General features: G+C 55.5%; 1 protein-coding gene across 1 annotated transcript in view; it reads left to right on the top strand.

The window, feature by feature from the left end:
* The window catches only part of DUOX2 (dual oxidase 2), a 59,075-nt gene that overhangs the window by 32,964 nt on the left and 5,877 nt on the right, over positions 1–20,234 (top strand). The window contains 23 exon segments of the mRNA XM_067556036.1: positions 13–103; positions 2,746–2,848; positions 3,289–3,433; positions 4,837–5,043; positions 5,509–5,627; positions 6,828–6,965; positions 7,942–8,055; positions 8,856–9,058; positions 9,898–10,083; positions 10,566–10,791; positions 11,685–11,778; positions 12,153–12,328; positions 12,648–12,717; positions 14,191–14,369; positions 14,925–15,155; positions 15,491–15,590; positions 15,919–15,968; positions 16,117–16,244; positions 17,079–17,232; positions 18,156–18,388; positions 18,888–19,046; positions 19,589–19,744; positions 19,901–20,029. Of these exon segments, the coding sequence (XP_067412137.1) occupies positions 13–103; positions 2,746–2,848; positions 3,289–3,433; positions 4,837–5,043; positions 5,509–5,627; positions 6,828–6,965; positions 7,942–8,055; positions 8,856–9,058; positions 9,898–10,083; positions 10,566–10,791; positions 11,685–11,778; positions 12,153–12,328; positions 12,648–12,717; positions 14,191–14,369; positions 14,925–15,155; positions 15,491–15,590; positions 15,919–15,968; positions 16,117–16,244; positions 17,079–17,232; positions 18,156–18,388; positions 18,888–19,046; positions 19,589–19,744; positions 19,901–20,029 (3,391 nt within the window).

Genomic DNA, 20,234 nt, shown 5'->3' with positions numbered 1-20,234 from the left:
CCTCCGTTCCAGAAACACGAGCTGCAGTTTCCAGGCCGTGCTCAAGTCAGACGGCGGCAAGTCGCCGGCGTTCCGGCTCTGCAACAGCTACTGGTGCAGAAAGGTACAGGGGGCCTGGGACGGGCGGTGCCTCCTCCACGCCCTGGCTGAGGCCAGGGACTACGTGTACCCAGGGCCAAGTCTTGTCCTCATTGTGCCACCTGGCAGAGCCCCAGGAGCAGGAGGGCAGGATTTGGGCAGCTGTTCCATGTTTTTGCACAGCAGGTTTTTGACGTTCCAGGAGCCCCACCCCGAAACTTGGCTGCGCTGGGAGTAACTGGATCAAGGCCCAGGCTAACCCTCCCCCCAGCCGGTCGCTGCCCACCACTCGCGGGGCTCCAGAAGCTGCAGCTGGGGCTGTGTGAGGCGGGGGGCAGACAGGGAGCAGGAATTCCCAGGGCTCTCTGACTTTATCGGCAGCTCTAATGACGCGGGCCAGCTCCTGGCACTGCCGCGTGGCACGCGCAGGGTGCCCAGTCCTGCAGAACTGGCTACGGTCGCAGCGAATGGGCTGGATTCGGGTCTCTGGTTCTGGATGCGCCTGCAGTAGGGAATAATGGAGCACTCAGGGCAGTTACTGGGCCAGCCCGGCGCTGGGCTGGCTCACCCCGCCATGTAGCGGAGTTTGCGTTGTCAGGCTGTGAGGAGGGAGGGTTACCGGCCATCCCAGGGGGTCAAAGCCGCGCTGGTTGTTAGGGGCCGAATGAACTGTTCCAGGAGGCTGCCAGGGGGCGGCTGGGGTCACCCCATCCCCCTGCCCAGCTCTTGACTAAGACAGTCACGGCTCTGCCTTAGCACATCGCTGCGAACGGACACGTGAGGCATTGCGCCGCTTAGGAGAGCCGGGTGGGAAGGGACCCTCTTGAGCGGAGCAGAATTTCCATCCCCCCCCAGAAAGTCCATTAGTTCCACGTTTCTTCCCATCCCCAGTCGCGAGGGAAGTTGGAATCCTGAATTCCTTTGGGCAAACAAAAGTCCAACCGTGTTTCATCTGGAACTGTCGGAACGTTTTACCCCGAGTCACTCGCTACTAAACTGCATCTGCCCGCACTGTTGCGCGGCCTCGGGGGAGCTGTGTTCACGTTCCTCCCGCCCTCAGACTGCCCATGAGCTGAGCTCGCTCGCCACACTACACCTCCCAGCACATGCCACCCGCGGTGCACCATGCAGGTTGGGCAGAGGCAGGACCACAGGCGAAAGGAGGGGTACGAAACGATTTGAAGCGACACACTTTAGTGCAGTTGTATGAACTGAACTGTTCTCATTTGGGTCGCACCAACTGCAAACAAGATATTTTGGCTAGGTTTGCCCAAGTGATGCATTTTGGGTAAATGCAAATTTTCCTGCAGAAAAATTGCAACTTTGCAGAAACTATTTTCCACTGAAAAATGATTTCAGCAGAAAATTCCCAACCAGCTTGACTCCTGAAAAGCGCCTTCTTGCTCTCTGAAGCTGAGTCTGTTCCTCAAGCCCCATCCCTGGGCATAGCCCCTGCAGACAGGAGACTCAGACAGGGCCAAAATAATGGATCTGTCCTATGGGAGCCAGATCTGGACAGTACCATTTTTTGGTACTGATTGTGCAAATGTCCCTGCAGCAGAACCCAACAGTTGTGACAACTGCTGTGGATGAGTTGGAGAAGTAGCTTAATGAGCCACAGGTTCCCCTCTTTGCCTGTCCTGGGCATTAACTGAACAATTCTCATTAAAGTCGAAGGGCCAGCCCTGCCGCTGGGGTAAATCTGTGCAGCCCGGACTTCGGTAGAGTTCTGCCAACGTACGTCAGCTGAGGATCTCGCTCAGCAGTTCCCAACGTTTTCGGCTCGAGGGCCACAGATATCATGTTTACAACCCTGAAGGGCCACCAGTCTCTGCCAGCTCCCCCACACCCCTACTGCAGCCAGACGGAAGGAGTTCACAGAGGAGGCTGCTTCCTCGCTGATCTCCCGTTCCCCTGGCTGCAGCAGGGAAACTGCACGTGTCCTGTAGCCCTGTGTGCTCCAACTGGGTCCCTAGGCGGTGCTTCCCTTCTGCAACCAGGGGGACGGGAGATCAGTGCTCCAGCAGGGACCCCAGCATCTAGGGACTCAGGCAGAGTGCTTTGCTCCCTGCCACAGCCAGGGGGAGGGCAGCGCTGACCTCCTGTCCCCTTGGCTGCAGCAAGGAGCCTGCACTGGTATCATAGCCCCGCAGCAACGCGCTCTGCCTAGGTCCTTACACAGCGGCTCTCTTCTGCAACCAGCGGAGGGGAGCGGCGGGCCACTTTTGGCAACCTTGTGGGCCGCTTTTGGCCCGTGGCCCACAGGTTGGGAAGCACTGATCTAGCTGGGTGCCCGCCAGACTGTGCAGGTCTGGGGAAAGCTGAGAGATTCCAGCTGGAAAGCAGGCGCAGCTTTCTCAAGCTTTGGCACAAGCTACCAAGAGCCTGGGTGGAGCCTCCATCTCGGGGTGTCTTCAAATCCCGCCTGGACGCCTTTCTGGGCAGTGTGCTTCAGTCAAACACCAGGTGGTGGCTCAGTAAAGGGGTAGTGGGTGAAAGTCTCTGGCCTGTGCTGTGCAGGAGGGCGGACTAGGCGATTTAATGGTCCCTTCTGGGCTTAAACTCTATGAACCAAGGTTCCTGTGGGTGCTGGGTCAGGCAGGTGCTAACATCTCTGGCAGCTCCCAGGTTTGCACCACAGTGACCCGGCATCTCTCTGTCCTTTAGAAGCCCAGTCTCCAGACAGCGCAGGACGTGGACGACCTGCTGCTGGGGATGAGCTCCCAGATTGCAGAGCGGGAGGACAACGTGGTGGTGGAGGATCTCCGAGGTTAAGACACTTTCTTGTTGCAACGGCTGCAGTTCGGTTGAGCCTCGGTCTCTTTTGGCCGTTCTGAGGGGGGTGGGGTCTCGCTATCCCCATTTTACAGCTGGGGAAGAGAAGCACAGAGAGGGGACGTGACATGTCACAGGGTCCGTGACAGAGTCGGGAATGGAGCCCAGACGTCCTGACACTCTCCTGCGCTAACCACGGAAGTGGCCGTGCTCAGCTGCTCGCTTTCCTCTAGCCCTTCGTAGCTAATGCTGGGCAGTGAGCTTCCCCTCGAGATGAGTCCATGAGGGAAGGGGACTTGGTGAGGGGAGAGGCCAGTGTGCAGCACTATCCTTTCCGGGGCCCTGCGGCCCCCCGCTGTCCTGCGTGGGGAGGGTGATTGTTGGAGGCTGGTTTTGCATTACCGTGACTTTCTCTCCTCTCTGTGATCTCCCCAGATTACTGGTACGGGCCTTTGAAGTACTCTCGCACCGACTACGTGGCCAGCTACATCCAGCGGGGGCGAGACCTCGGCCTGCCCACCTATACCCAGGCCCAGGAGCTCTTCAACTTGCCGTCTGCCCAGGACTGGTCGTTTTTCAAGTCCCTGGATGTACAGGTCAGAAGCACTGAGATACAGTTTAGCTTCAGACACCCGCTGCCGGGGGCCTCATCTGCACACAAGAGCCGCACGGCTTTAGCCGTCCCGGTACAGTCAAGGCGTTGCAGCACCCTAGTGTGGACGCAATTATGCTGCTTTAAAAGTGTTTCTGTTGGGATAGTTATTCCTGAAGGGAAGGGGAGGAGCTGTGCTGGCAGGAGGCACCTTTCTCCCCGTGTAGCTGCGTCCGCATTAGGCTTGTGCCGGTGTAGCTATGTCAGTAAAACCCACGGCCCTAATGGATCTAGCTCAAACACGGCGTGTAAATCAGGCCTCCGTCTGGGTTTAAAACTGGCCAGAGAGAGAGATCACGAAGTGGTTGCCTGAGGGGCTGGGGTCCCAGCTGCTGCCCTCAGACCAGCCCTGGGGTCTCAGGCTTTGGTGACGGATGCGATTGGCCGCCCCAGTGGCGAGCTCTGTGCTGATCTCCGTGCCTGGCGGCCTCCCATCTAGCCGTGTGCAGGCTACTCCTCCCTGCGGCTGCCCCTGGGCTGAGGTTTGGAGCAGCCCGCACGTCACTGCGGGTTGGAGTCAGCACAGCCCCTTCCCCTCCCCCCGACTTGCCATCTCTGGTCAGAGCAGATCTTTAGGCTACGTCTGCAAACCTGCAGCTACCTCGTCTGGCTGGCGCGGCTGGTTTTGGCACGCCAGCATGATGTGGGTATGTCTGCCTGAGCTGCCGTCACCCCTCCGATGGCCGTGGGGATGTAGGCTTAGCAGGGCAGAGTATTGCCCGGTTCTCCCCAGTCCTCACTCCGACCTGGCTACAAGTATCACCAGCCCCGGCACCCAGCTGCCGCAGCCTCTCCCTTCCCGTAGCGAGCGGCGTGCTGGGAGATCCTTAACCTGACGGCAAGAAAACAGAGCCCAGCTCCAGCGAGGATTGTTCAGTGAGAGTTGGAGTCTATGAGATTGTGGGGAAGGAGGCCCGAGGGGACCTCAGCGAGGCGCTGACTGTGTAGGTCACAGACCATTGGGGGTCGGTCACAAAGGGAAGCACAGGGATATGCCTGCCAGTGACAGAGCAATGAACTTGGGGTGCTCTGGAGCAGCAAGCTGGGGCTCTTGGCCCTGCCCATCCCACACAGACCAATTCTTGAAATCTCTAGGAGGGGCGAAGAGGGGCAGAGGGGATCTATTGACCTTGGTCCATCCTTCCTTCCTTGGCCTTTCTGCTTCAGTGGGAAGGCTGAGACACCCATACAGGGGATATACACAGCTCTCCTTGTCACCACCGCCAGCTGGCTTTGCCATAAGACCCCCAAGGGTGTCCCAAGGCTTTTTGATACACGGTCAACATCCCCCGACCTCACCCACTAGTGCCTGGGGGACTGAGTGTCATCAGCCCGTCCTAACCCGGGAGACTTGTTCTCCGGCTCCTTCAGGGTGTAGCTGCCTTGTATGACGATGACATCCACAAGCTGGAACTCCTGCCCGGGGGCATGCTGGAGAGCAACGGAAAACCCGGAGACCTCTTCGCCGCCATCATCTTGGATCAGTTTCAGCGCCTGCGTGACGGGGACAGGTTTTGGTTTGAAAACACTAAGAACAGGTAAATGGCTTTTCCAGCAGCCCACACCTGGGGTGGTCTCTGCATTGTCCGTGGTTCCCCTAGAGCACGGCCCTGGTGGCGTTGAGCAAGTTTATCATTCGGTAATGCACAGTTACTGGCCTGATATTGGGCCTGGAGTCGTGCAAAGTGGGAAACGATGGTGCAGCACCGGAAGTAGTTCAGTCCAGTGGGGAACAAGCTCAGACTTTCATGTGGCTGAAGAAAGCTGTCCCAGCAACGCACTGACAACCCAGCGACAAGCTGCTGTGGTGCCTTGATCTTTAGTCCTCTTCCCCAGTTCCTGAGATGAGGTGGGTGGGTATTGCAGAATCAGGTCTGTGGTATGCAATCCTGGGACTCTCCTGCTACTGATCTGGGGAGGGGGGTGAGCTGGGGGTCAGACACGCTCCTGATGTGGGCTGGGATGTCTGATGCCTTCACTGGGTTCCACGTCTCTTTCCCCAGGTTATTCACAGATGCAGAAATTAAAGAGATTCGAAATATCACCTTCCACGACGTCCTCGTTAATGTCACCAATGTGGAGTTGACAGACCTCCCCGTGCAGGTGTTTAAGTGGAGTGCCGGTGAGTGTTTCCCTTCTGTGCTGCTGGGGCGCTGACCTAGGGGAGCCCAGCTGTTGTGTCCCTTCATCTTTCTCTTGGGACTAGACAGCAAGGTCTCACACAGCTCCCAGCCCACCAGCTGGGTGGGAGGTTCTCCTCTGGGGCATCATTCAGAGAACACCCTGAATGGCTGCCTTCTAAGGCTCCCCACTGCACACTGGACTGCATGTTCATTAGTGGTATGGGTTGGGCAGCATAAACTGGGCACAGGGGTAGATGGAAAAGCTATGGAACTGGTCTGAATTTCCAGGGCTTCTAATAGAACAGTTATGCCAAGAAGGTCTGTAGGCCGAGATTGATGGAAACCCCTTGCAGTGAGCAGAGCCAACTCTCTTCACGTGGGAATGGCCCAGAGCTTATGGCCCGGCCTGGCCACGAGTCATGTCTGAGCTGTTAAAGCAGTCTGGGTATTGGCACACTGAACTGCACTGCAGTCAGGCGGGAGCCCAGGAAATCCCAGGCCAGCTAACACAGCATCCATTGCTTTTCCTCATTCACTGTTCCCAGCTTTGGCCAGAAGAAAGTCAGGCAGGGTTTGTTTGTGCATTGTGGTCATTAATGTTAGTGGACATTTCACTGCTGTGTTTTTGCCAAACCCTGCCCTATAAAGTTATCCATTTACCGTGAAAACATTTTTATTGCATTTGTCCAATCCCATTGCAAGAGGTTTTATTGATTCTGTTAAAAACACAAAAATCCTGTCAACCTGTAACTGTCCTGAGAGTAATTTCCAGAATTGCAACACCCCAGCGTGCCCTGCGGCACTGCCGTACGGCGCTAAAACCAGAGAGGAGCTGAGCGCCTGACCCAGAGTGCCTGTCACTTGTAAGACACTGTAAAGTCCCTTCCTGCCCATTCCCACGTCTAGCGGAAGAGCGGACGCTGTTGTACAAATGGCTTCTCAAGGAATGCAGAGCACCAGGGCCAATTCAGTGAAATGGGTGCAGCAACTCGGGGACTGGAACCCATGTAACTGACAGCAAGGATCTGACCCCTAAAACGCTGAGCTGAAGTTAAATGTAGGGCCCAGAGCTTTTCCAGTTTCCTCAAGGCCTCCCAAACTTTAGAGGAACCTGCCATCCATCCCATGGTGAGTGGGCAAAGCAAGCATGAGCTGGGTTGGCATCATGGCACTCAGATCCTCTTCTCTCTGCCAACCAGGGGATCCATGTCCTCAACCCCAGCAGTTAAAGGCGGATCTTCTGGCCAACTGCACGCCCATGACAGTGCTGGACTATTTCGAAGGCAGCGGGGCCGGATTCGGGCTTATCCTCGTCACCCTCTGCTGTTTCCCGTTAGGTTTGTTCCTGTCTTTGCTTCCTTTGTTTATTTCCCTTTTGCTGAAACGCGGCTGTTGTGTCACGTTCCACCCGGGGTGCTGAGCACCCGTGTCAACGACCGGCGTAGGTGGGAGCTGCAGACACTCAGCCGCTCTCGGAGATTTGCCTATGGTAGCTCCATGCGGTCCCCTGCTCCGGAAAGGCCTGGAGTGGAGGATCTCTAGGAGATGCTGAGCACTTCCTGTTCCCACTGCGGTCACTAGGGAGGGAGGGCACTCGGCAGCTCCTGCCAGACTAAGCTGAGGGTCGCTTCGCCATGCCAAGGTCCCTGGTGACACGGGGGCCGCATGTAATGGGGAAACATACCGGAGATGGTGGTTGGGTGGCGTTTAGTGGCCTGTGCTCGACTGGAGGTCAGATTGGATGCTCGGTCTCTTCTAGCCTTGAGTTCTCTGAAGGTGGGACGGGAAGCAATGGGCTTAATCTGCAGCAGGACATATTTGGGTTAGATATGAAGAAAAAACTGTCTAGCTGCACGGGCAGTTAAGCTCTGGGAGAGGTTACAAGGGAGCGTGTGGAATCCCTGTCCTTGGAGGCATTTAAGAACAGGTTGGACAAACACCTGTCAGGGATGGTCCAGGTTGACTTGGTCTTGCCTCAACGCCAGTGACTGGACGACCTCTCGCGGTCGCATCCAGCCCTGCATGTCTATGGCGGTACGACTGTATGATCCCAGCAGCAGCAGGAGCCTTTGGTGGGACATTAGAGATGTCAGAGATGGAGGCGGAGACACAGATGGGACTGGAACCCTTGATGAAATACAGCGCTTTGTGGTTGAAATGTGCTATCGTGGGGGAAGGGGAACAGTCCTATATTTCCTCCAGGCTCTAGTGGGGGATTGTCGTAAGCCCTCCTAGGTTAACTGCCAGGAGGTAGGTAGTCCCGTGTAGCTCTGTTACCTCATTTCTGCCTTTCCTGCTCATTTGCTTCTCCAGTGAGTTTATTTATTGCCTGGATCGTTGCTACTTTCCGCAAGCGAGATTTCAAGAAGCTGCAGAGAAAACAGAATCCCAGCATGAGGAGAGAGGTGTCGGGCGAGGGAATACCGGGTAAGGGGGGGACCTTCGGCCGGCTTTGCGGGGGCAGGATGGAAACTCCTGGCTCACTGGAGTGGGGTGTTTCCTCCGTAGTCCAAGTCATGCATCCACCAAACATCCTTTGCTGTCAGCATGGGTCACCATCTAGGGCAGGGCTGGGATGAAGTTCTTCCTTCATCTGGGAGCTGGGAAGGAAACTCCAATACAGGGCACTGATGTGAGTGCAGGTGGCAGCTTCTGGCATTGGTCCGAGAGCAGGCTACAGGCGTTTGATCTGGAAGCTGTGGGAATTCTCTCCTGCATTGCCCAGTCAGAGTAAAATTCCCCTCTCACATCTGCGTGGCTGATCTTTGCTCTGATGCTCCGAGAGCCATGTGGATAGGACAAAGGAATTTTGCCCTCTCTATGTACGCCTTGTTTTTCAGTAGGGCATCTGGACACGGGTTACTGAGTAATACATATCCTCTGTAAAATGGAGACCTACAGCTCTATAAAATTCTTAAAAATGGAGCCTGGTGACCTGAGCCTGATCTCCCTTACAGGAGAGGTGTAAATCAGGAGTGACTGTACTGAGACAGTGAAATTCACCAAACAGAACCAGTTCCTGTGAAACCAAAATTAAGCTCATTAGCAATTCAGTGCACCCTGCAATTGCTATACACCACTTGAGCAGCAGAGGAACAAAGGGCTTCTGTTATCCATCCCATACATGAGTGCATGTATTTGCAGGCCACTCTCCCAGTGAAGGAAGGTATTTGCTAACACTCGCATACAATCGTTCTGACACAACTCTCTGCATTCTCTCCCGCCAGCTTTGGAGTGGCAAGGGCCCAAGGCAGACAGCTATCTCATCTACCTTCAGCTTCAACCAGACAAGATTATCAAAGTGCTGGACAGCCGGCGAGCTGTGCTCCGGAGTATCAGTCTGAAAAACCAACAGCAGGTGGACGTGGTCTTGTCCATCAACAAAGGGAACAAAGCTTTGATCCTGAAGATTCCCAAAGAGTATGACCTGGTATGTAAGGTGACACATGAAGTGTGCCTGGCATTGCCTCTGGATCCTCTCTCTGCCCTGCTGTGCCAATCACAAGGAATGAATTCCCTCCCCTGCACATCCCTTGGTGACGTGTTCTTGGGGGGCTGTAGTTTATTGCTGGGGTAGCCCATAGTGCATGTCTTCCATTGAAGGTTCTAGGCCAGTGGATAATAACACCAATGTTTTGTGCTTATTCTGAGAGAGCCTTTCACCCAGGTCTGTGAGGTTTAATCAATGTGAATTTCTAGTAAACCTGACTTCAAATGAAGCTCCAGTGTCCCAAGTATACATGAAAGAAATGTCAGGACTTTACGTAGCGTTGGTAAACCAATCGAACAGATGGAAACTCTGCAGGCTATAGTAAGCATTTTCATATCACGTGGTGTTTTGGATCCTATATTTCCACTCTTTGTACGTGCAGCATGAAGCCTGTTAATAATGACTACACCTGCCCACCTAAATAACAACCAGCGTTCCAGGGGAACGGCCCAGAGGTGTCTGATGGTCTGATCTAGGCAGGGAATGCTTCAGGTGGGCCCCATAGTTTCTGTTCTTTAGTTGCTAGAAGCTGTAGCCTTCTCTCAAACAATGAACCCACAACATCCCCATGGAGACAGAAACGTCACGTGTTGGGTGGGTCTTCCAACCGCCAAGACAGGACTCACACGCCTAAGCAGAATGTGAAAGGGAAGAAAAATGAGACCTTAAAGCAAGAGACTGATTAACTGTTAGTGGTTTAACATGCTCGTGAAGTCCCACTCCCGGCCCAGCTGAGAACGGCTCCAGCTCATTGTCTCATTCTTCCGGGGCTCCTCTAGGTGTTACTTTTTAATGGCGAGGCAGAGCGCAGTGACTTTGTCCAGAGGCTGACGAATTATTTGCGGACGAATGGGCTGTCTCTCAGTGTGGCTGACATGACAGAACAGAGCCTACTGAAGAGGGCTGTCACCAAAGAGCGGCGGAAGCAGATCCTGGAGACTTTCTTCAGACATTTATTTGCCCAGGTATGGCCCAAGCCCGTACATAGGTGTGGTGAGCACTCGGGTAAATGGAGGACAGCTATTTATATTGACTGCACCACAGCTATTGCACACATTGCACATGACAATAGACAAACCACACACAAGGAACAAGCTGCCAATCTAGTTGACCGTCAGGAATCCTTATTATTTACAGAGGACTAAGGAAATGGCAGTGCCGGGATATTACCGCTCACCTCCTGGAAGAGGCTGTTGCATAACAACACTATGAACGCACTAGGCCAATTAACGTCCTCCAGGGTTTATTGCAATAATAATGAACGTCGGATGGGAGTCATCGGAGACTTTGCTATAGCATCAGCTATTAAGCCTGTGCTAAGAGTTGGGGAGGAACTACCAGTTGTTGTGTGGAACGTAACGGGTACGGGCTAGCCAGGTTCTGGTGTGTGAGTGCTGAGCATGATCATTCTTTGGGCGTAACCCTCGGCCTGCCTCTCTCATTGCAGGTGCTGGACATTGACAAGTTAGACGCTGGAGACCTCAACTTTGAAACATCCTTGGAAGCAAAAGAGTCTCTGAAGTGTGAGCTGAGCAGGGCCGAGTTTGCAGAATCCCTGGGGCTCAAGCCCCAGTCTATGTTTGTGGAGTCCATGTTCTCTCTGGCTGACAAAGATGGCAATGGATATCTCTCCTTCCGAGAGTTTCTGGACATCTTGGTGGTCTTCATGAAAGGTGAGATGTCATTGGAGGGCTGGGGGAGAGTCGCCGACTCATTCTACCAACAGGAAGCATCAGTTGCAGCTCCACCTAAACCACTCCCTCCTTCATTCACACTCTGCTCACTAGCCAGTAAGCTCAGCTGGACCTTGGCATGGTCCATCTATCCAGGGAAACAAAGTCAGGTCCTGTCCACATGTAGTCACTGAGGTCCAAGTGAGTTCACAAAAGCGAGGCTGTTCAATCTGATGCCTCAGCCAAGTTCCTTCAAGCTCAGAACACAAATGGGGGGATCACAATCCCTCTCAAAAACTGCCTCTTTCTCTCTGTAAACTGTCTGCAGACAAGTTATGATGGTCTCAGACTTATTCATTATTCAAAATCACTACAGATTTCCACAGTGAATTGGTCTTGGTTGGGAGCTTATAAAGGAGATTGTTGGAAATAGTCAAAATTTGTGCCATGTTGGTTACTTAAATAAACATGGGTATTGTTTCTGACAAATTATATTTATATATATATTATATTGTATATTTATAAATATATTATATTTATATCACTAACTAGCACGGTGTGAATGGTGAATTTCACATTTGAATATGTAATAAAGAATTTGCACTTGACGAACGTTCAGTTATTCAAGCTGTAAGATTTTTCTCTTCATGTCTATTCATGCTGGTAAAGCGCACTTGACAGCATTTATGGAAATCCAGCACAGCAGAGCAGCAAACACAGCTGAAACAAACCTGCTTAAAAATGCCAAGTCACATTAGCTGTCTGCTTTTTTCGCAGCATTTTCACAGCTGGAACAATGACTGTGTTACTGTAAAGTGCATGGAGACCCTAGTTTGCAAGGCACTACGGAACTAGGAAGGGCTTCTCATTACATCTCTCTTCTTCCCGAACAGGGTCCCCGGAAGAGAAGTCAAAGCTGATGTTCACCATGTATGACATTGACGGGAATGGCTTCCTCTCAAAGGAAGAGTTCTTCAGGATGCTGAGGTATTCCTCCTGTCGGCGCGGCACTCGGCTAGCTAGTCGGCATACAGCTTCACAAAAGTGGCAGCTAATGTGAGGTGCTTCAAGTTCTGGGTGTCCAGTGTGAGACCCCCCTGGGTCCAGCGTGAGACCCCCTGGGTCCAGTTCTTGGAGCTGAGAATCCCCAGATGTATCCTGATGCGCTGTCCAGTCTCACTGAAAGTGGCTTCAGCGATAGTGCTGGCACCCCTGTTTCCCCGCAGGGATCTCTGTGTAACCCTACGTCCCCCCCCCTCCAGTCCCCAAGGGAAAGTACCGTGCAAAGTTAGGCCCATATCCGTGCCCTCGGAGAGTCGGCTGATTGTTCTGAAGCTCCCAGCTTTGCCCCCTCGCTCTAGGTCCTTCATCGAGATCTCCAACAACTGCCTCTCAGGCAATCAGATGGAGCAGGTGACTGAGTCCATGTTCCAGGGGTCGGGCTTTCAGGATAAGGAGGAGCTGACGTGGGAGGATTTTCACTACATGCTGCGGGATCATGACAGCGAGCTCCGCTTCACCCAGCTCTGCATCAAAGGTCAGTGTGGGGCGGCCTGAAGAGCAGAGACGGACGAGGTGACCGTGCTGCCAGGGGTGGCTGTCAGGGCAGAAATTAGTCCTGTCTTTCCTCCAGTGTCTTTTCTCCAGCCGCAGCCCGCACAAGCACCGTTCGCTACAGGAGGGTGGGGCGGAGTTGCTGTCTGCTGCAGAGACTCTACATCTCAGCCCTTCACTTGAGCAGAACAGGCTGCCCCGAGCACGTCCCAGCAGAGCCGCTGACCCCGAGCGGAGAGCCCAGGGGCATGGCAGGTGTTCCTGGAAATGTCCTTCACCTTTGTCCTTTCTGCTTCCCACAGGGGTTCCTGACGTGTTCAGGAAAAACATGACCAACCGCGTCTCCTTCATAAACAAATCCAAGACCAACGGGTAAGCTGTACCCACTGCCCTGCGGCCTGCTCCTGGCCAGCAGGCAGTGCGTTGCTGCTGCTGCTTTATTCTGTCTTCCCACCCCTTCTCCTCCCCCTCCCCATGCGCTGACTCGGCCGTTGCCCCAGCAGGATGAGGGGAGAGAAGGAAGGCGCATGGCTGTTTCTGAAGTTCCAGCTTGTGTCACCCCTCCCAGCTCTTGGCCCCTCCCATCTGTCCCCACGACTCAGGTCTCGGCTGGCTGCTGAGTTCACACCAGCTGGCGAGCTCATCATTTCTGGTCCAGAACCCCCAGGCTTACACTGCATCATGGGAACACGCAGCCGCCTGCTTTGGGGAGGGAGCCCTCTGGCTCACCGGGCATGGTGTGAGTCTGGGCCCTTACACTGCAGTATAAGTGTGCAATCACTACAGGGTAAGAACCCGGCCTGCCAGGCTCCCACTGCACGAGATCCTGGCATGGCACAAGAACCCAGTATGCGCTGGAGAATTCAGAGGCCTCGTTTCTTCCTGTCTGTCCCTGAGCCATGCCACACGGGTTATCGCAGAGGCATCTTTGGAAGATAAATAACTCCTTTGGCAGCACGATCCCAACCAAGGGGGAAGCCCCGACTCTGGAAAGTCTGGGGAGTGCGAGGGGCCAGAGCTGAGGAAGAGGGTGGGCCAGAAATTCGAATCCATCCCCTCTCCTTGGGCACTGTCTTGAACCTCTGAGCCTGCTGCCCCAGGTGACAGACTTTGGCTCAGACGTTGCCTGTTTTGGTGGCCACTAATGCAACTGTTCTCTATGGATGGAGACTGCAAAAAGGGCACCGAGAGGGGTGCATATCACTTCCCTGCTCTCTGGGGCCTCTGCTTCTTTATCCTAATCCCCCTCAACAAGAGCGGGAGAGATGAGAGACCCAGCCCAACTCCTCTAGTGACAGCAAACAGCACCAAGGAAGGAAGCAGGCAGCTGGCTGTTTAACGTTCTGAACTCATGTGAATTTACCCTTGGAATTCCCAGTCTTCTGCTGTGTCCTTAGTGCATTTCCCTGAGGCTTCCTGTTACAGTACGTAATGTCCTTTTATGGTTGCTCTTCACAGCATATCTTATCTGCCTTTATTTAAGTATCTGTTTATTAGTTATTATCACTCTCTGTCTAGCACGGTGCTGGGCTAACCGTTTCCTGAGAGCCAGCTGGCACATTACCTAATGCACATTTGCATGATCTTACTCCTCTCATTTATTATCTGTATCATGCTAGCGAGCAAAGGTGCCAGTCAATGTCCTAGCTGCAGCTCAGCTGCAAAGCAAAAGAGTTTCTGCCCCAAGGAGACTGCACGCTCAGTAGCATTAAGAAACTGCCGGGTTCCCATGGTTACATGGCTGAGCAAACCCAGCTCTCTCGCAGTCAGCTGGAGTTTTGTCATCAGCTCTGATGGGAACAGTGCTGCGTTTGCTTAACCGTCAGCTGTGGCCATTCTTTCCAGGGTGGCACTTCCCCAGCCAAATTTATACACCGAGGCGCAAAGGACAAAATACCAGAGGAGCAAAGTTTGCCAGAAGATCCAGCAGTTCAAGCGTTTCATCGAGAATTACCGGCGCCACATCGCCTGTGTGGTTCTGTTCTCAGCCATCACTGCCGGCGTGTTTGCAGAGCGAGCGTATTGTGAGTGTCCATCTCGCCCGGGGTAGCCCCTGCTGGCAGGGCAGGCCAGCGTGCCGTCATTCGGGGAGGAGAGAAGCAGGAACATGTGCCTCTGCGGTGCACCAGGAGCAGGGCCAGCCTGAGAGGGGAGTGATGAGGGCTGAGAGAGCGAGGGAAGGCTATGAACCAGTTACACACACGGCTGCATCTCATTTGGCATGGGGGAGAGGAGAGGTCGGGGCAGATGGCTGGCCACTGCACCATGATGTTCCACTGGGATCCCATACAGCTGTGGTGTAAATTCAAAGAGGGCCCCTGCATCCTGGGGGGGCCAAGGCTGGACTGGCACAGATTGGCCCTGAGAATCAAAGAGCCGTGGTCAGCCTCCTGCTCTCCCAGCCCTGCACCGCACCATGCCCCGCTGCCCGTCCCCTTGTCGAAATGAGCAGGTGTGCTGCCCCTCTATTACGGAGCCCCCGAGTGAGCGAGCTGCTCCCCCGTATCGCTTGCAGCCTGCGAGTGCCGTGCTCTCTAGCGCTCGCCCGGTGTAACGCCCCTGCCCTGCTTTCTTCGCAGACTACGCCTTTGCATCGCCAGCAACGGGAATCGCAGAAACCACCTACGTGGGCATCGTCATCTCTCGGGGGGCGGCTGCCAGCATCTCCTTCATGTACTCCTACATCCTGCTCACCATGTGCCGCAACCTCATCACCTTCCTGCGCGAAACCTTCCTCAATCGCTACATCCCCTTCGACGCCGCTGTGGACTTTCACCGCTGGGTTGCTATGGCGGCCCTGATCTTTTCAAGTAAGTCGGCTCTTGGAGGGGAGCCTCCTCCTAGCCCCGAGACTGACAGGGAAGAGGACGTCAGCCATAGCCAAACTGGTCCGCATCCTCCACAGCCAGAGGGGCAGTTCAGGACCGACCTTGTGGAGGTGTGTGGAACTCGTAGAGGAAAACGCTGAAAATTGATGGTGTGACCTGCTTATGTGCACCAGGAGAAAGGGAGGGCGAGTGGGACTGCATCCCTCCCATTGTACTGTGAAGCACTAGTCGTTATCTAGCTCAGGCTGTGTGTGTGCGGCTCTCCAGCACAGATATCTGCCAGTGCGTGACCATGTCTTTGTCTCTGTGTCCTGCAGTTCTCCACACCGGGGGCCATGTAGTGAATGTCTATATCTTCTCGGTCAGCCCGCTCAGCATCCTCTCTTGCCTCTTCTCCAATGCCTTCATGGATGACGGGTGAGTGCATCTTGCCCTCGCTGACAGCTGTCTCGGCAAAGCCGAGCTGTTTGGGGAGCGGCTAGGTAAGACCACAAAAGGAGGACGGTGCAATGCGGAGGGCTGGGCCAGGTCACCTACATGGCTCGAGAGAGCTCTTCCAACCTGCCCCTGAAGCGATCGCTTTGGGGAGTCTGTGGATGATACGGCACCATCCCCGAAGGGCACTATCGGGTGCCCCTGAGCTGTTTGTGGAGCGGAAGGCCAGGGGCCAGCGGGCATTTGGTGTGTTCTGTGGAGAAGTCAGTGATTTGATGTCAGAGGGTTAAGTCATCTCATTCCTCTCTAGGTCACAGATACCCCAGAAGTACTACTGGTGGTTCTTCGAGACCGTCCCAGGTAATGGTGGCCATCCGTGCACGCCATGTTCGGTGGGGGCCGTGTCTGCCTAACTCCCATCTACCCCCCGCACTGGTGGTGCCAAGCAAGGAGTGGATCTCTGCTTGGCACAGGCTATTCCAGTGACCCTCGCCCCTCTTTCTGACAGGCATGACCGGGGTGTTACTGCTCTTGATTCTGGCTGTGATGTACGTGTTCGCCTCCCACCACTTCCGGCGCATCAGCTTCCGCGGGTTCTGGATCACGCACCACCTCTACGTGCTGCTCTACATCATGGTACGTGGCTCGGAGCCTGCGGCCCCGCTTCGCTCTTGGGCTGACCCTAGCTATTGGACGCCAGGCATGTTTCGTACCTGGTGCAGAGCATTGCTCACAGCCATTAGCAAGGCGCCAGCGTGATGTATCGGGCGTGGATGGGGTTCCCAGCTAGTCTTTCACCTCGGCAGGTCCCGTGGGGGTGAGCGCAAGGTGCAAACCTAGGTGGGACTTCTTATTTGTCGTCCGCTCGCGGCAGGACCAGGAGTGGTGGAGCGGACGGCAGGAGGAACTGCTGAGCAGAGGGGAGGTTAATGTTTCGCGGCCTAGCGTGTATGTAGAAGAACGAAGAAGGTATTGGTAGCACAGAGAATGTGCTTCAGCACAGGGCAGACGGGGGAACGTCCACTGCGCACCCACAGAGATTGTAGCATGGCCCCGCGAGTAGCCAAGCTGTCCTGGTTATAAAGCACATGCAGGTGCTGGAACCATGTGAACCGAGAGAGTGGGCACCTATGGGAGGCAGCGGGACCTAGTGGATAGAGCCCTGGCCTGGGACTCAAGAGACCTGGGTTCTAGGCCTCACTCAGCCACTGGCCTGCAGGTGTCCTTTGGCAAGTCACGTCCCTGCTCTGTGCCTCAGTTTCCCCATCTATAGAACAGGGATGCAAAGAAGTAGGGATTATTATTGTTCTAACTAACAGGTGCTTGGGACTCCCAGGCCCCTCCATCCTAGCCTGACTCCCCAGTGGGTAGCTGTACCATTGCACTCCTCCATTTGGGGCACGTTAATATGTGAGCCGTTTCCTGCGCTGAGTGGTGTCATCATGGGGATGGTTGGTGCTGTGTTCCCAGGTCGTCATCCATGGCAGCTATGGCCTGGTCCAGCAACCCCGCTTCCACGTCTATTTCATTATCCCGGCTCTCATCTACGGGGCAGATAAGCTGATCAGCCTGAGCAGGAAGAAGGTGGAGATGAGCGTGCTGAAAGCTGAGCTCCTCCCATCAGGTACGGTGGGGACGCCCCCTCCCCCTGGGGCCAGCGGGGGTGTTAGCATGCCAGGCAGTCTGCGTGGCCCTCCGCAGGTACGCAGCTTTCTCAGAGATCTGGAGCCATGCTGAGCCTTGTGCTCGGAGTTCTTAGCATCCCAGGTTAACCTCCTGCTGCCTGGACCCAGAGAAGGCACATGGGTGCGTCCCTCCGGAAGTCTGTTAACGACCCTTCGGATGTGGCGGTGGCACTGCCTGGCAGCTGGAACGGGCATCTCCGGGCTGCTGATGTCACAGGAGCCAGCTGTGCCCTGTGATAACAATGACGCTCATACGCCCTCCAAGTGCTTGGTAACCCGATGACCCTCCCAGTGCCCTGAGAGGCAGGGGAGTGCGTTCCACCTGGCTCCCAGGGGTGGGAGCTGAAGCACACCTGCCTGCCTGAATAGGATTAAAGATGCAAATAGGAAAGGAGAAACCAGGGCAAATGATTGGTCAGAAACCTCCACTTCCTGACTCCTTCCAAAGACCAAACCATTACCCAGCAGCAACAGACACAGTCTCACAAAGCTGGCAGGACTCTTCCCCTGGCGTCCCCTCCAAGCAGCTTGCTCAGCTGGCCTGCACCCTGGGGCTAAGCTCTGATCTGCCGGGAGCTCCAGGGATGGACTTTACACCCCTTGTCCGAGCAGCTTCCCAACAGCCAGACTCTCCCTGCACCAGATCTCTGCCCTCCCCCATCAGGCAGTCATTCAAGGGGGTGCGCTGCCCCACCCTGCTCAGTGCCTGGCGGCAGGGCGAGCGGTGGAGCCTTCATTTTGACGTGGCGTGCGTCTCCCACCCAGTCAAGTGCCACGTGCAGAGCTGGGGGAAGCTGGTTTTACCGAGTGGGCAGCTGTTCTCTTCAGAAAGGTGCTAAGGAAATTTTTGCCTTTCTCTTAGGTGTTACTTATCTCAAGTTTCAGCGGCCGCAGGATTTTGACTACAAGTCCGGGCAGTGGGTGCGAATTGCCTGCCTGTCCCTGGGGACGAACGAATACCACCCCTTCACCCTGACCTCTGCACCCCATGAGGACGTGCTGAGCCTGCATATCCGCGCAGCAGGGCCATGGACCACCCGGCTGCGGGAGCTGTATGCCCCAGAGAGCGTGGCTGAAATCGGCAGATATCCCAAGGTACGGCCAGCATTTCCTCCCCCAGCTGGTGCTGGAGACGGGGAAGAAAGCCACACCTCTGGAGAGGGGAATCCTCTAAGCACCACAAGGCACAGCAGAGTGAGATGTGGGGTGGCTAATCAGTGTGGGGGGCAAAGGGGTGAGCTTAGACTCCAGAGATCTAAGCCTCGGGCTATGAGCACCTAGATTCTTTGGCGCCACCAGTTCCACTTAGCCCGTCATCCTCCACCGGCAGGTGCACTGATTTCTATTACAGCTAGCTGCGCGTGGGATGTTCCAAGGAAAGGCAGCAGGCTTGGATCCTGTCTATTCTAAGCGAGCATTAGAGATCCCTGAGCGCTGTTTGTAAAAAGTCCTCTCCACCCATCCCGGGACGCTCTGTGCTATGCCAGCTGCTTTCTGCTCCACCCCGCAGAGATGGCTGCATTTCCTGGCCAGCCCCACCCCTAAGACAGCAGCGCAGGCAGGGAAGCTTTGCTAACACCCGACTCCTTTCCAGCTCTATCTGGACGGGCCGTTCGGCGAGGGCCACCAGGAGTGGAACAAGTTTGAAGTGTCTGTGCTGGTGGGAGGAGGCATCGGGGTGACTCCCTTCGCCTCCATCCTCAAAGACCTGGTTTTCAAGTCCTCGGTCAACTCCAAGATCCCGTGTAAGAAGGTGAGAGCCCACAGAGAACAAGAGACTCCGCAACCCCTCCTCTCGCTGCCCTGGTTACGTGGGAGGAACGTCTGATGACTGTCCCGCACCGCAGCGCCCAGGAGAGAGCAGGCAGCGAGGCCAAAGGGTCTGGCTAAGCCCGTCTGCTCCCTGGTCACTCCGAGGTCTCAGGGCTTCCCCAGGCCTGTCCCCATTGCCGTCCATCTCAGACGGCCGCAGTGTGTGATGCTGTTGTGAACGTGCGTCCCCTGGCCCTGCCCTAGTCTCTGAGACCCAACCCGGAGCGGGGCCTTTACAGGCTCTGAAATGCCCATTGACCCAGCTCCAAGTTTTTTGCCCAGCACTCCCAGTGCCATCTCTGGGCTGCCACCTATCACCTCCCTCAGCACAGAGCTTTTATCTTTGCTGTCATGGCTAGAAATGCTGGTGGAGCTGCCTGTGGGGCATCCCCCAGGGCGGGCTGGCTGCAGGGATCCCCTGGAGGGACACCAGCTTCGGGTCTCTAGGGCCCTGCCAGTGACCTCCTCTCTTTGCGCCCTCAGATCTATTTCATCTGGGTGACACGGACGCAGCGGCAATTTGAGTGGCTGGCCGACATCATCCGCGAGGTGGAGGAAAACGACCGGCACGACCTGGTGTCGGTGCACATCTACATCACCCAGCTGGCGGAGAAGTTCGACCTGCGCACCACCATGCTGGTGAGCGCCCCACGCCGGGGCTGCCACCCCGTGCCGAGAGCGAGAGCCTGGGAGAGGGCAGGGCAAATTTCACCTTGGCCAAGGCTGGGCTAGGGTGGCAGGGCCATGTCAGAGCGGGGAAGCCCCTCTCTTACCCGTGGTGCCTTTCTCTTTCAGTACATCTGTGAGCGGCACTTCCAGAAGGTCCTGAACCGGAGCCTGTTCACAGGGCTGCGCTCCATCACGCACTTCGGGCGGCCGCCCTTCGTGCCCTTCTTCAAATCACTGCAGGAGGTGCATCCTGAGGTCAGTGCCGGGCCGGCCCTCAGCCCCACCGACCTCCGCCCAGCCACGGCCGCGGGAAAAGTGGCAGCTGAGAAGTGTGGCTGGGGAGGCCCCTGGGAGCCCCCCGTGCAAAGAGGGCCCGGCCAAGGGCTGGAGGAGACATTCCCAAATGGCCAAAGGGTGGGGCTGGGCCGGAGAGTGTCCTGAAGCCTTGCCAAAGGAGGGG

The sequence above is a fragment of the Emydura macquarii genome, unplaced genomic scaffold (genome assembly GCF_026122565.2).
Source record: "Emydura macquarii macquarii isolate MOO-44397 ecotype Brisbane River unplaced genomic scaffold, CSIRO-AGI_Emac_v2 contig_1644, whole genome shotgun sequence".
Classification (NCBI taxonomy): Eukaryota; Metazoa; Chordata; order Testudines; family Chelidae; genus Emydura; species Emydura macquarii.
The sequence above is the reverse complement of the archived record's forward strand: the minus strand, read 5'-3'. Positions and strand labels throughout refer to the sequence as shown.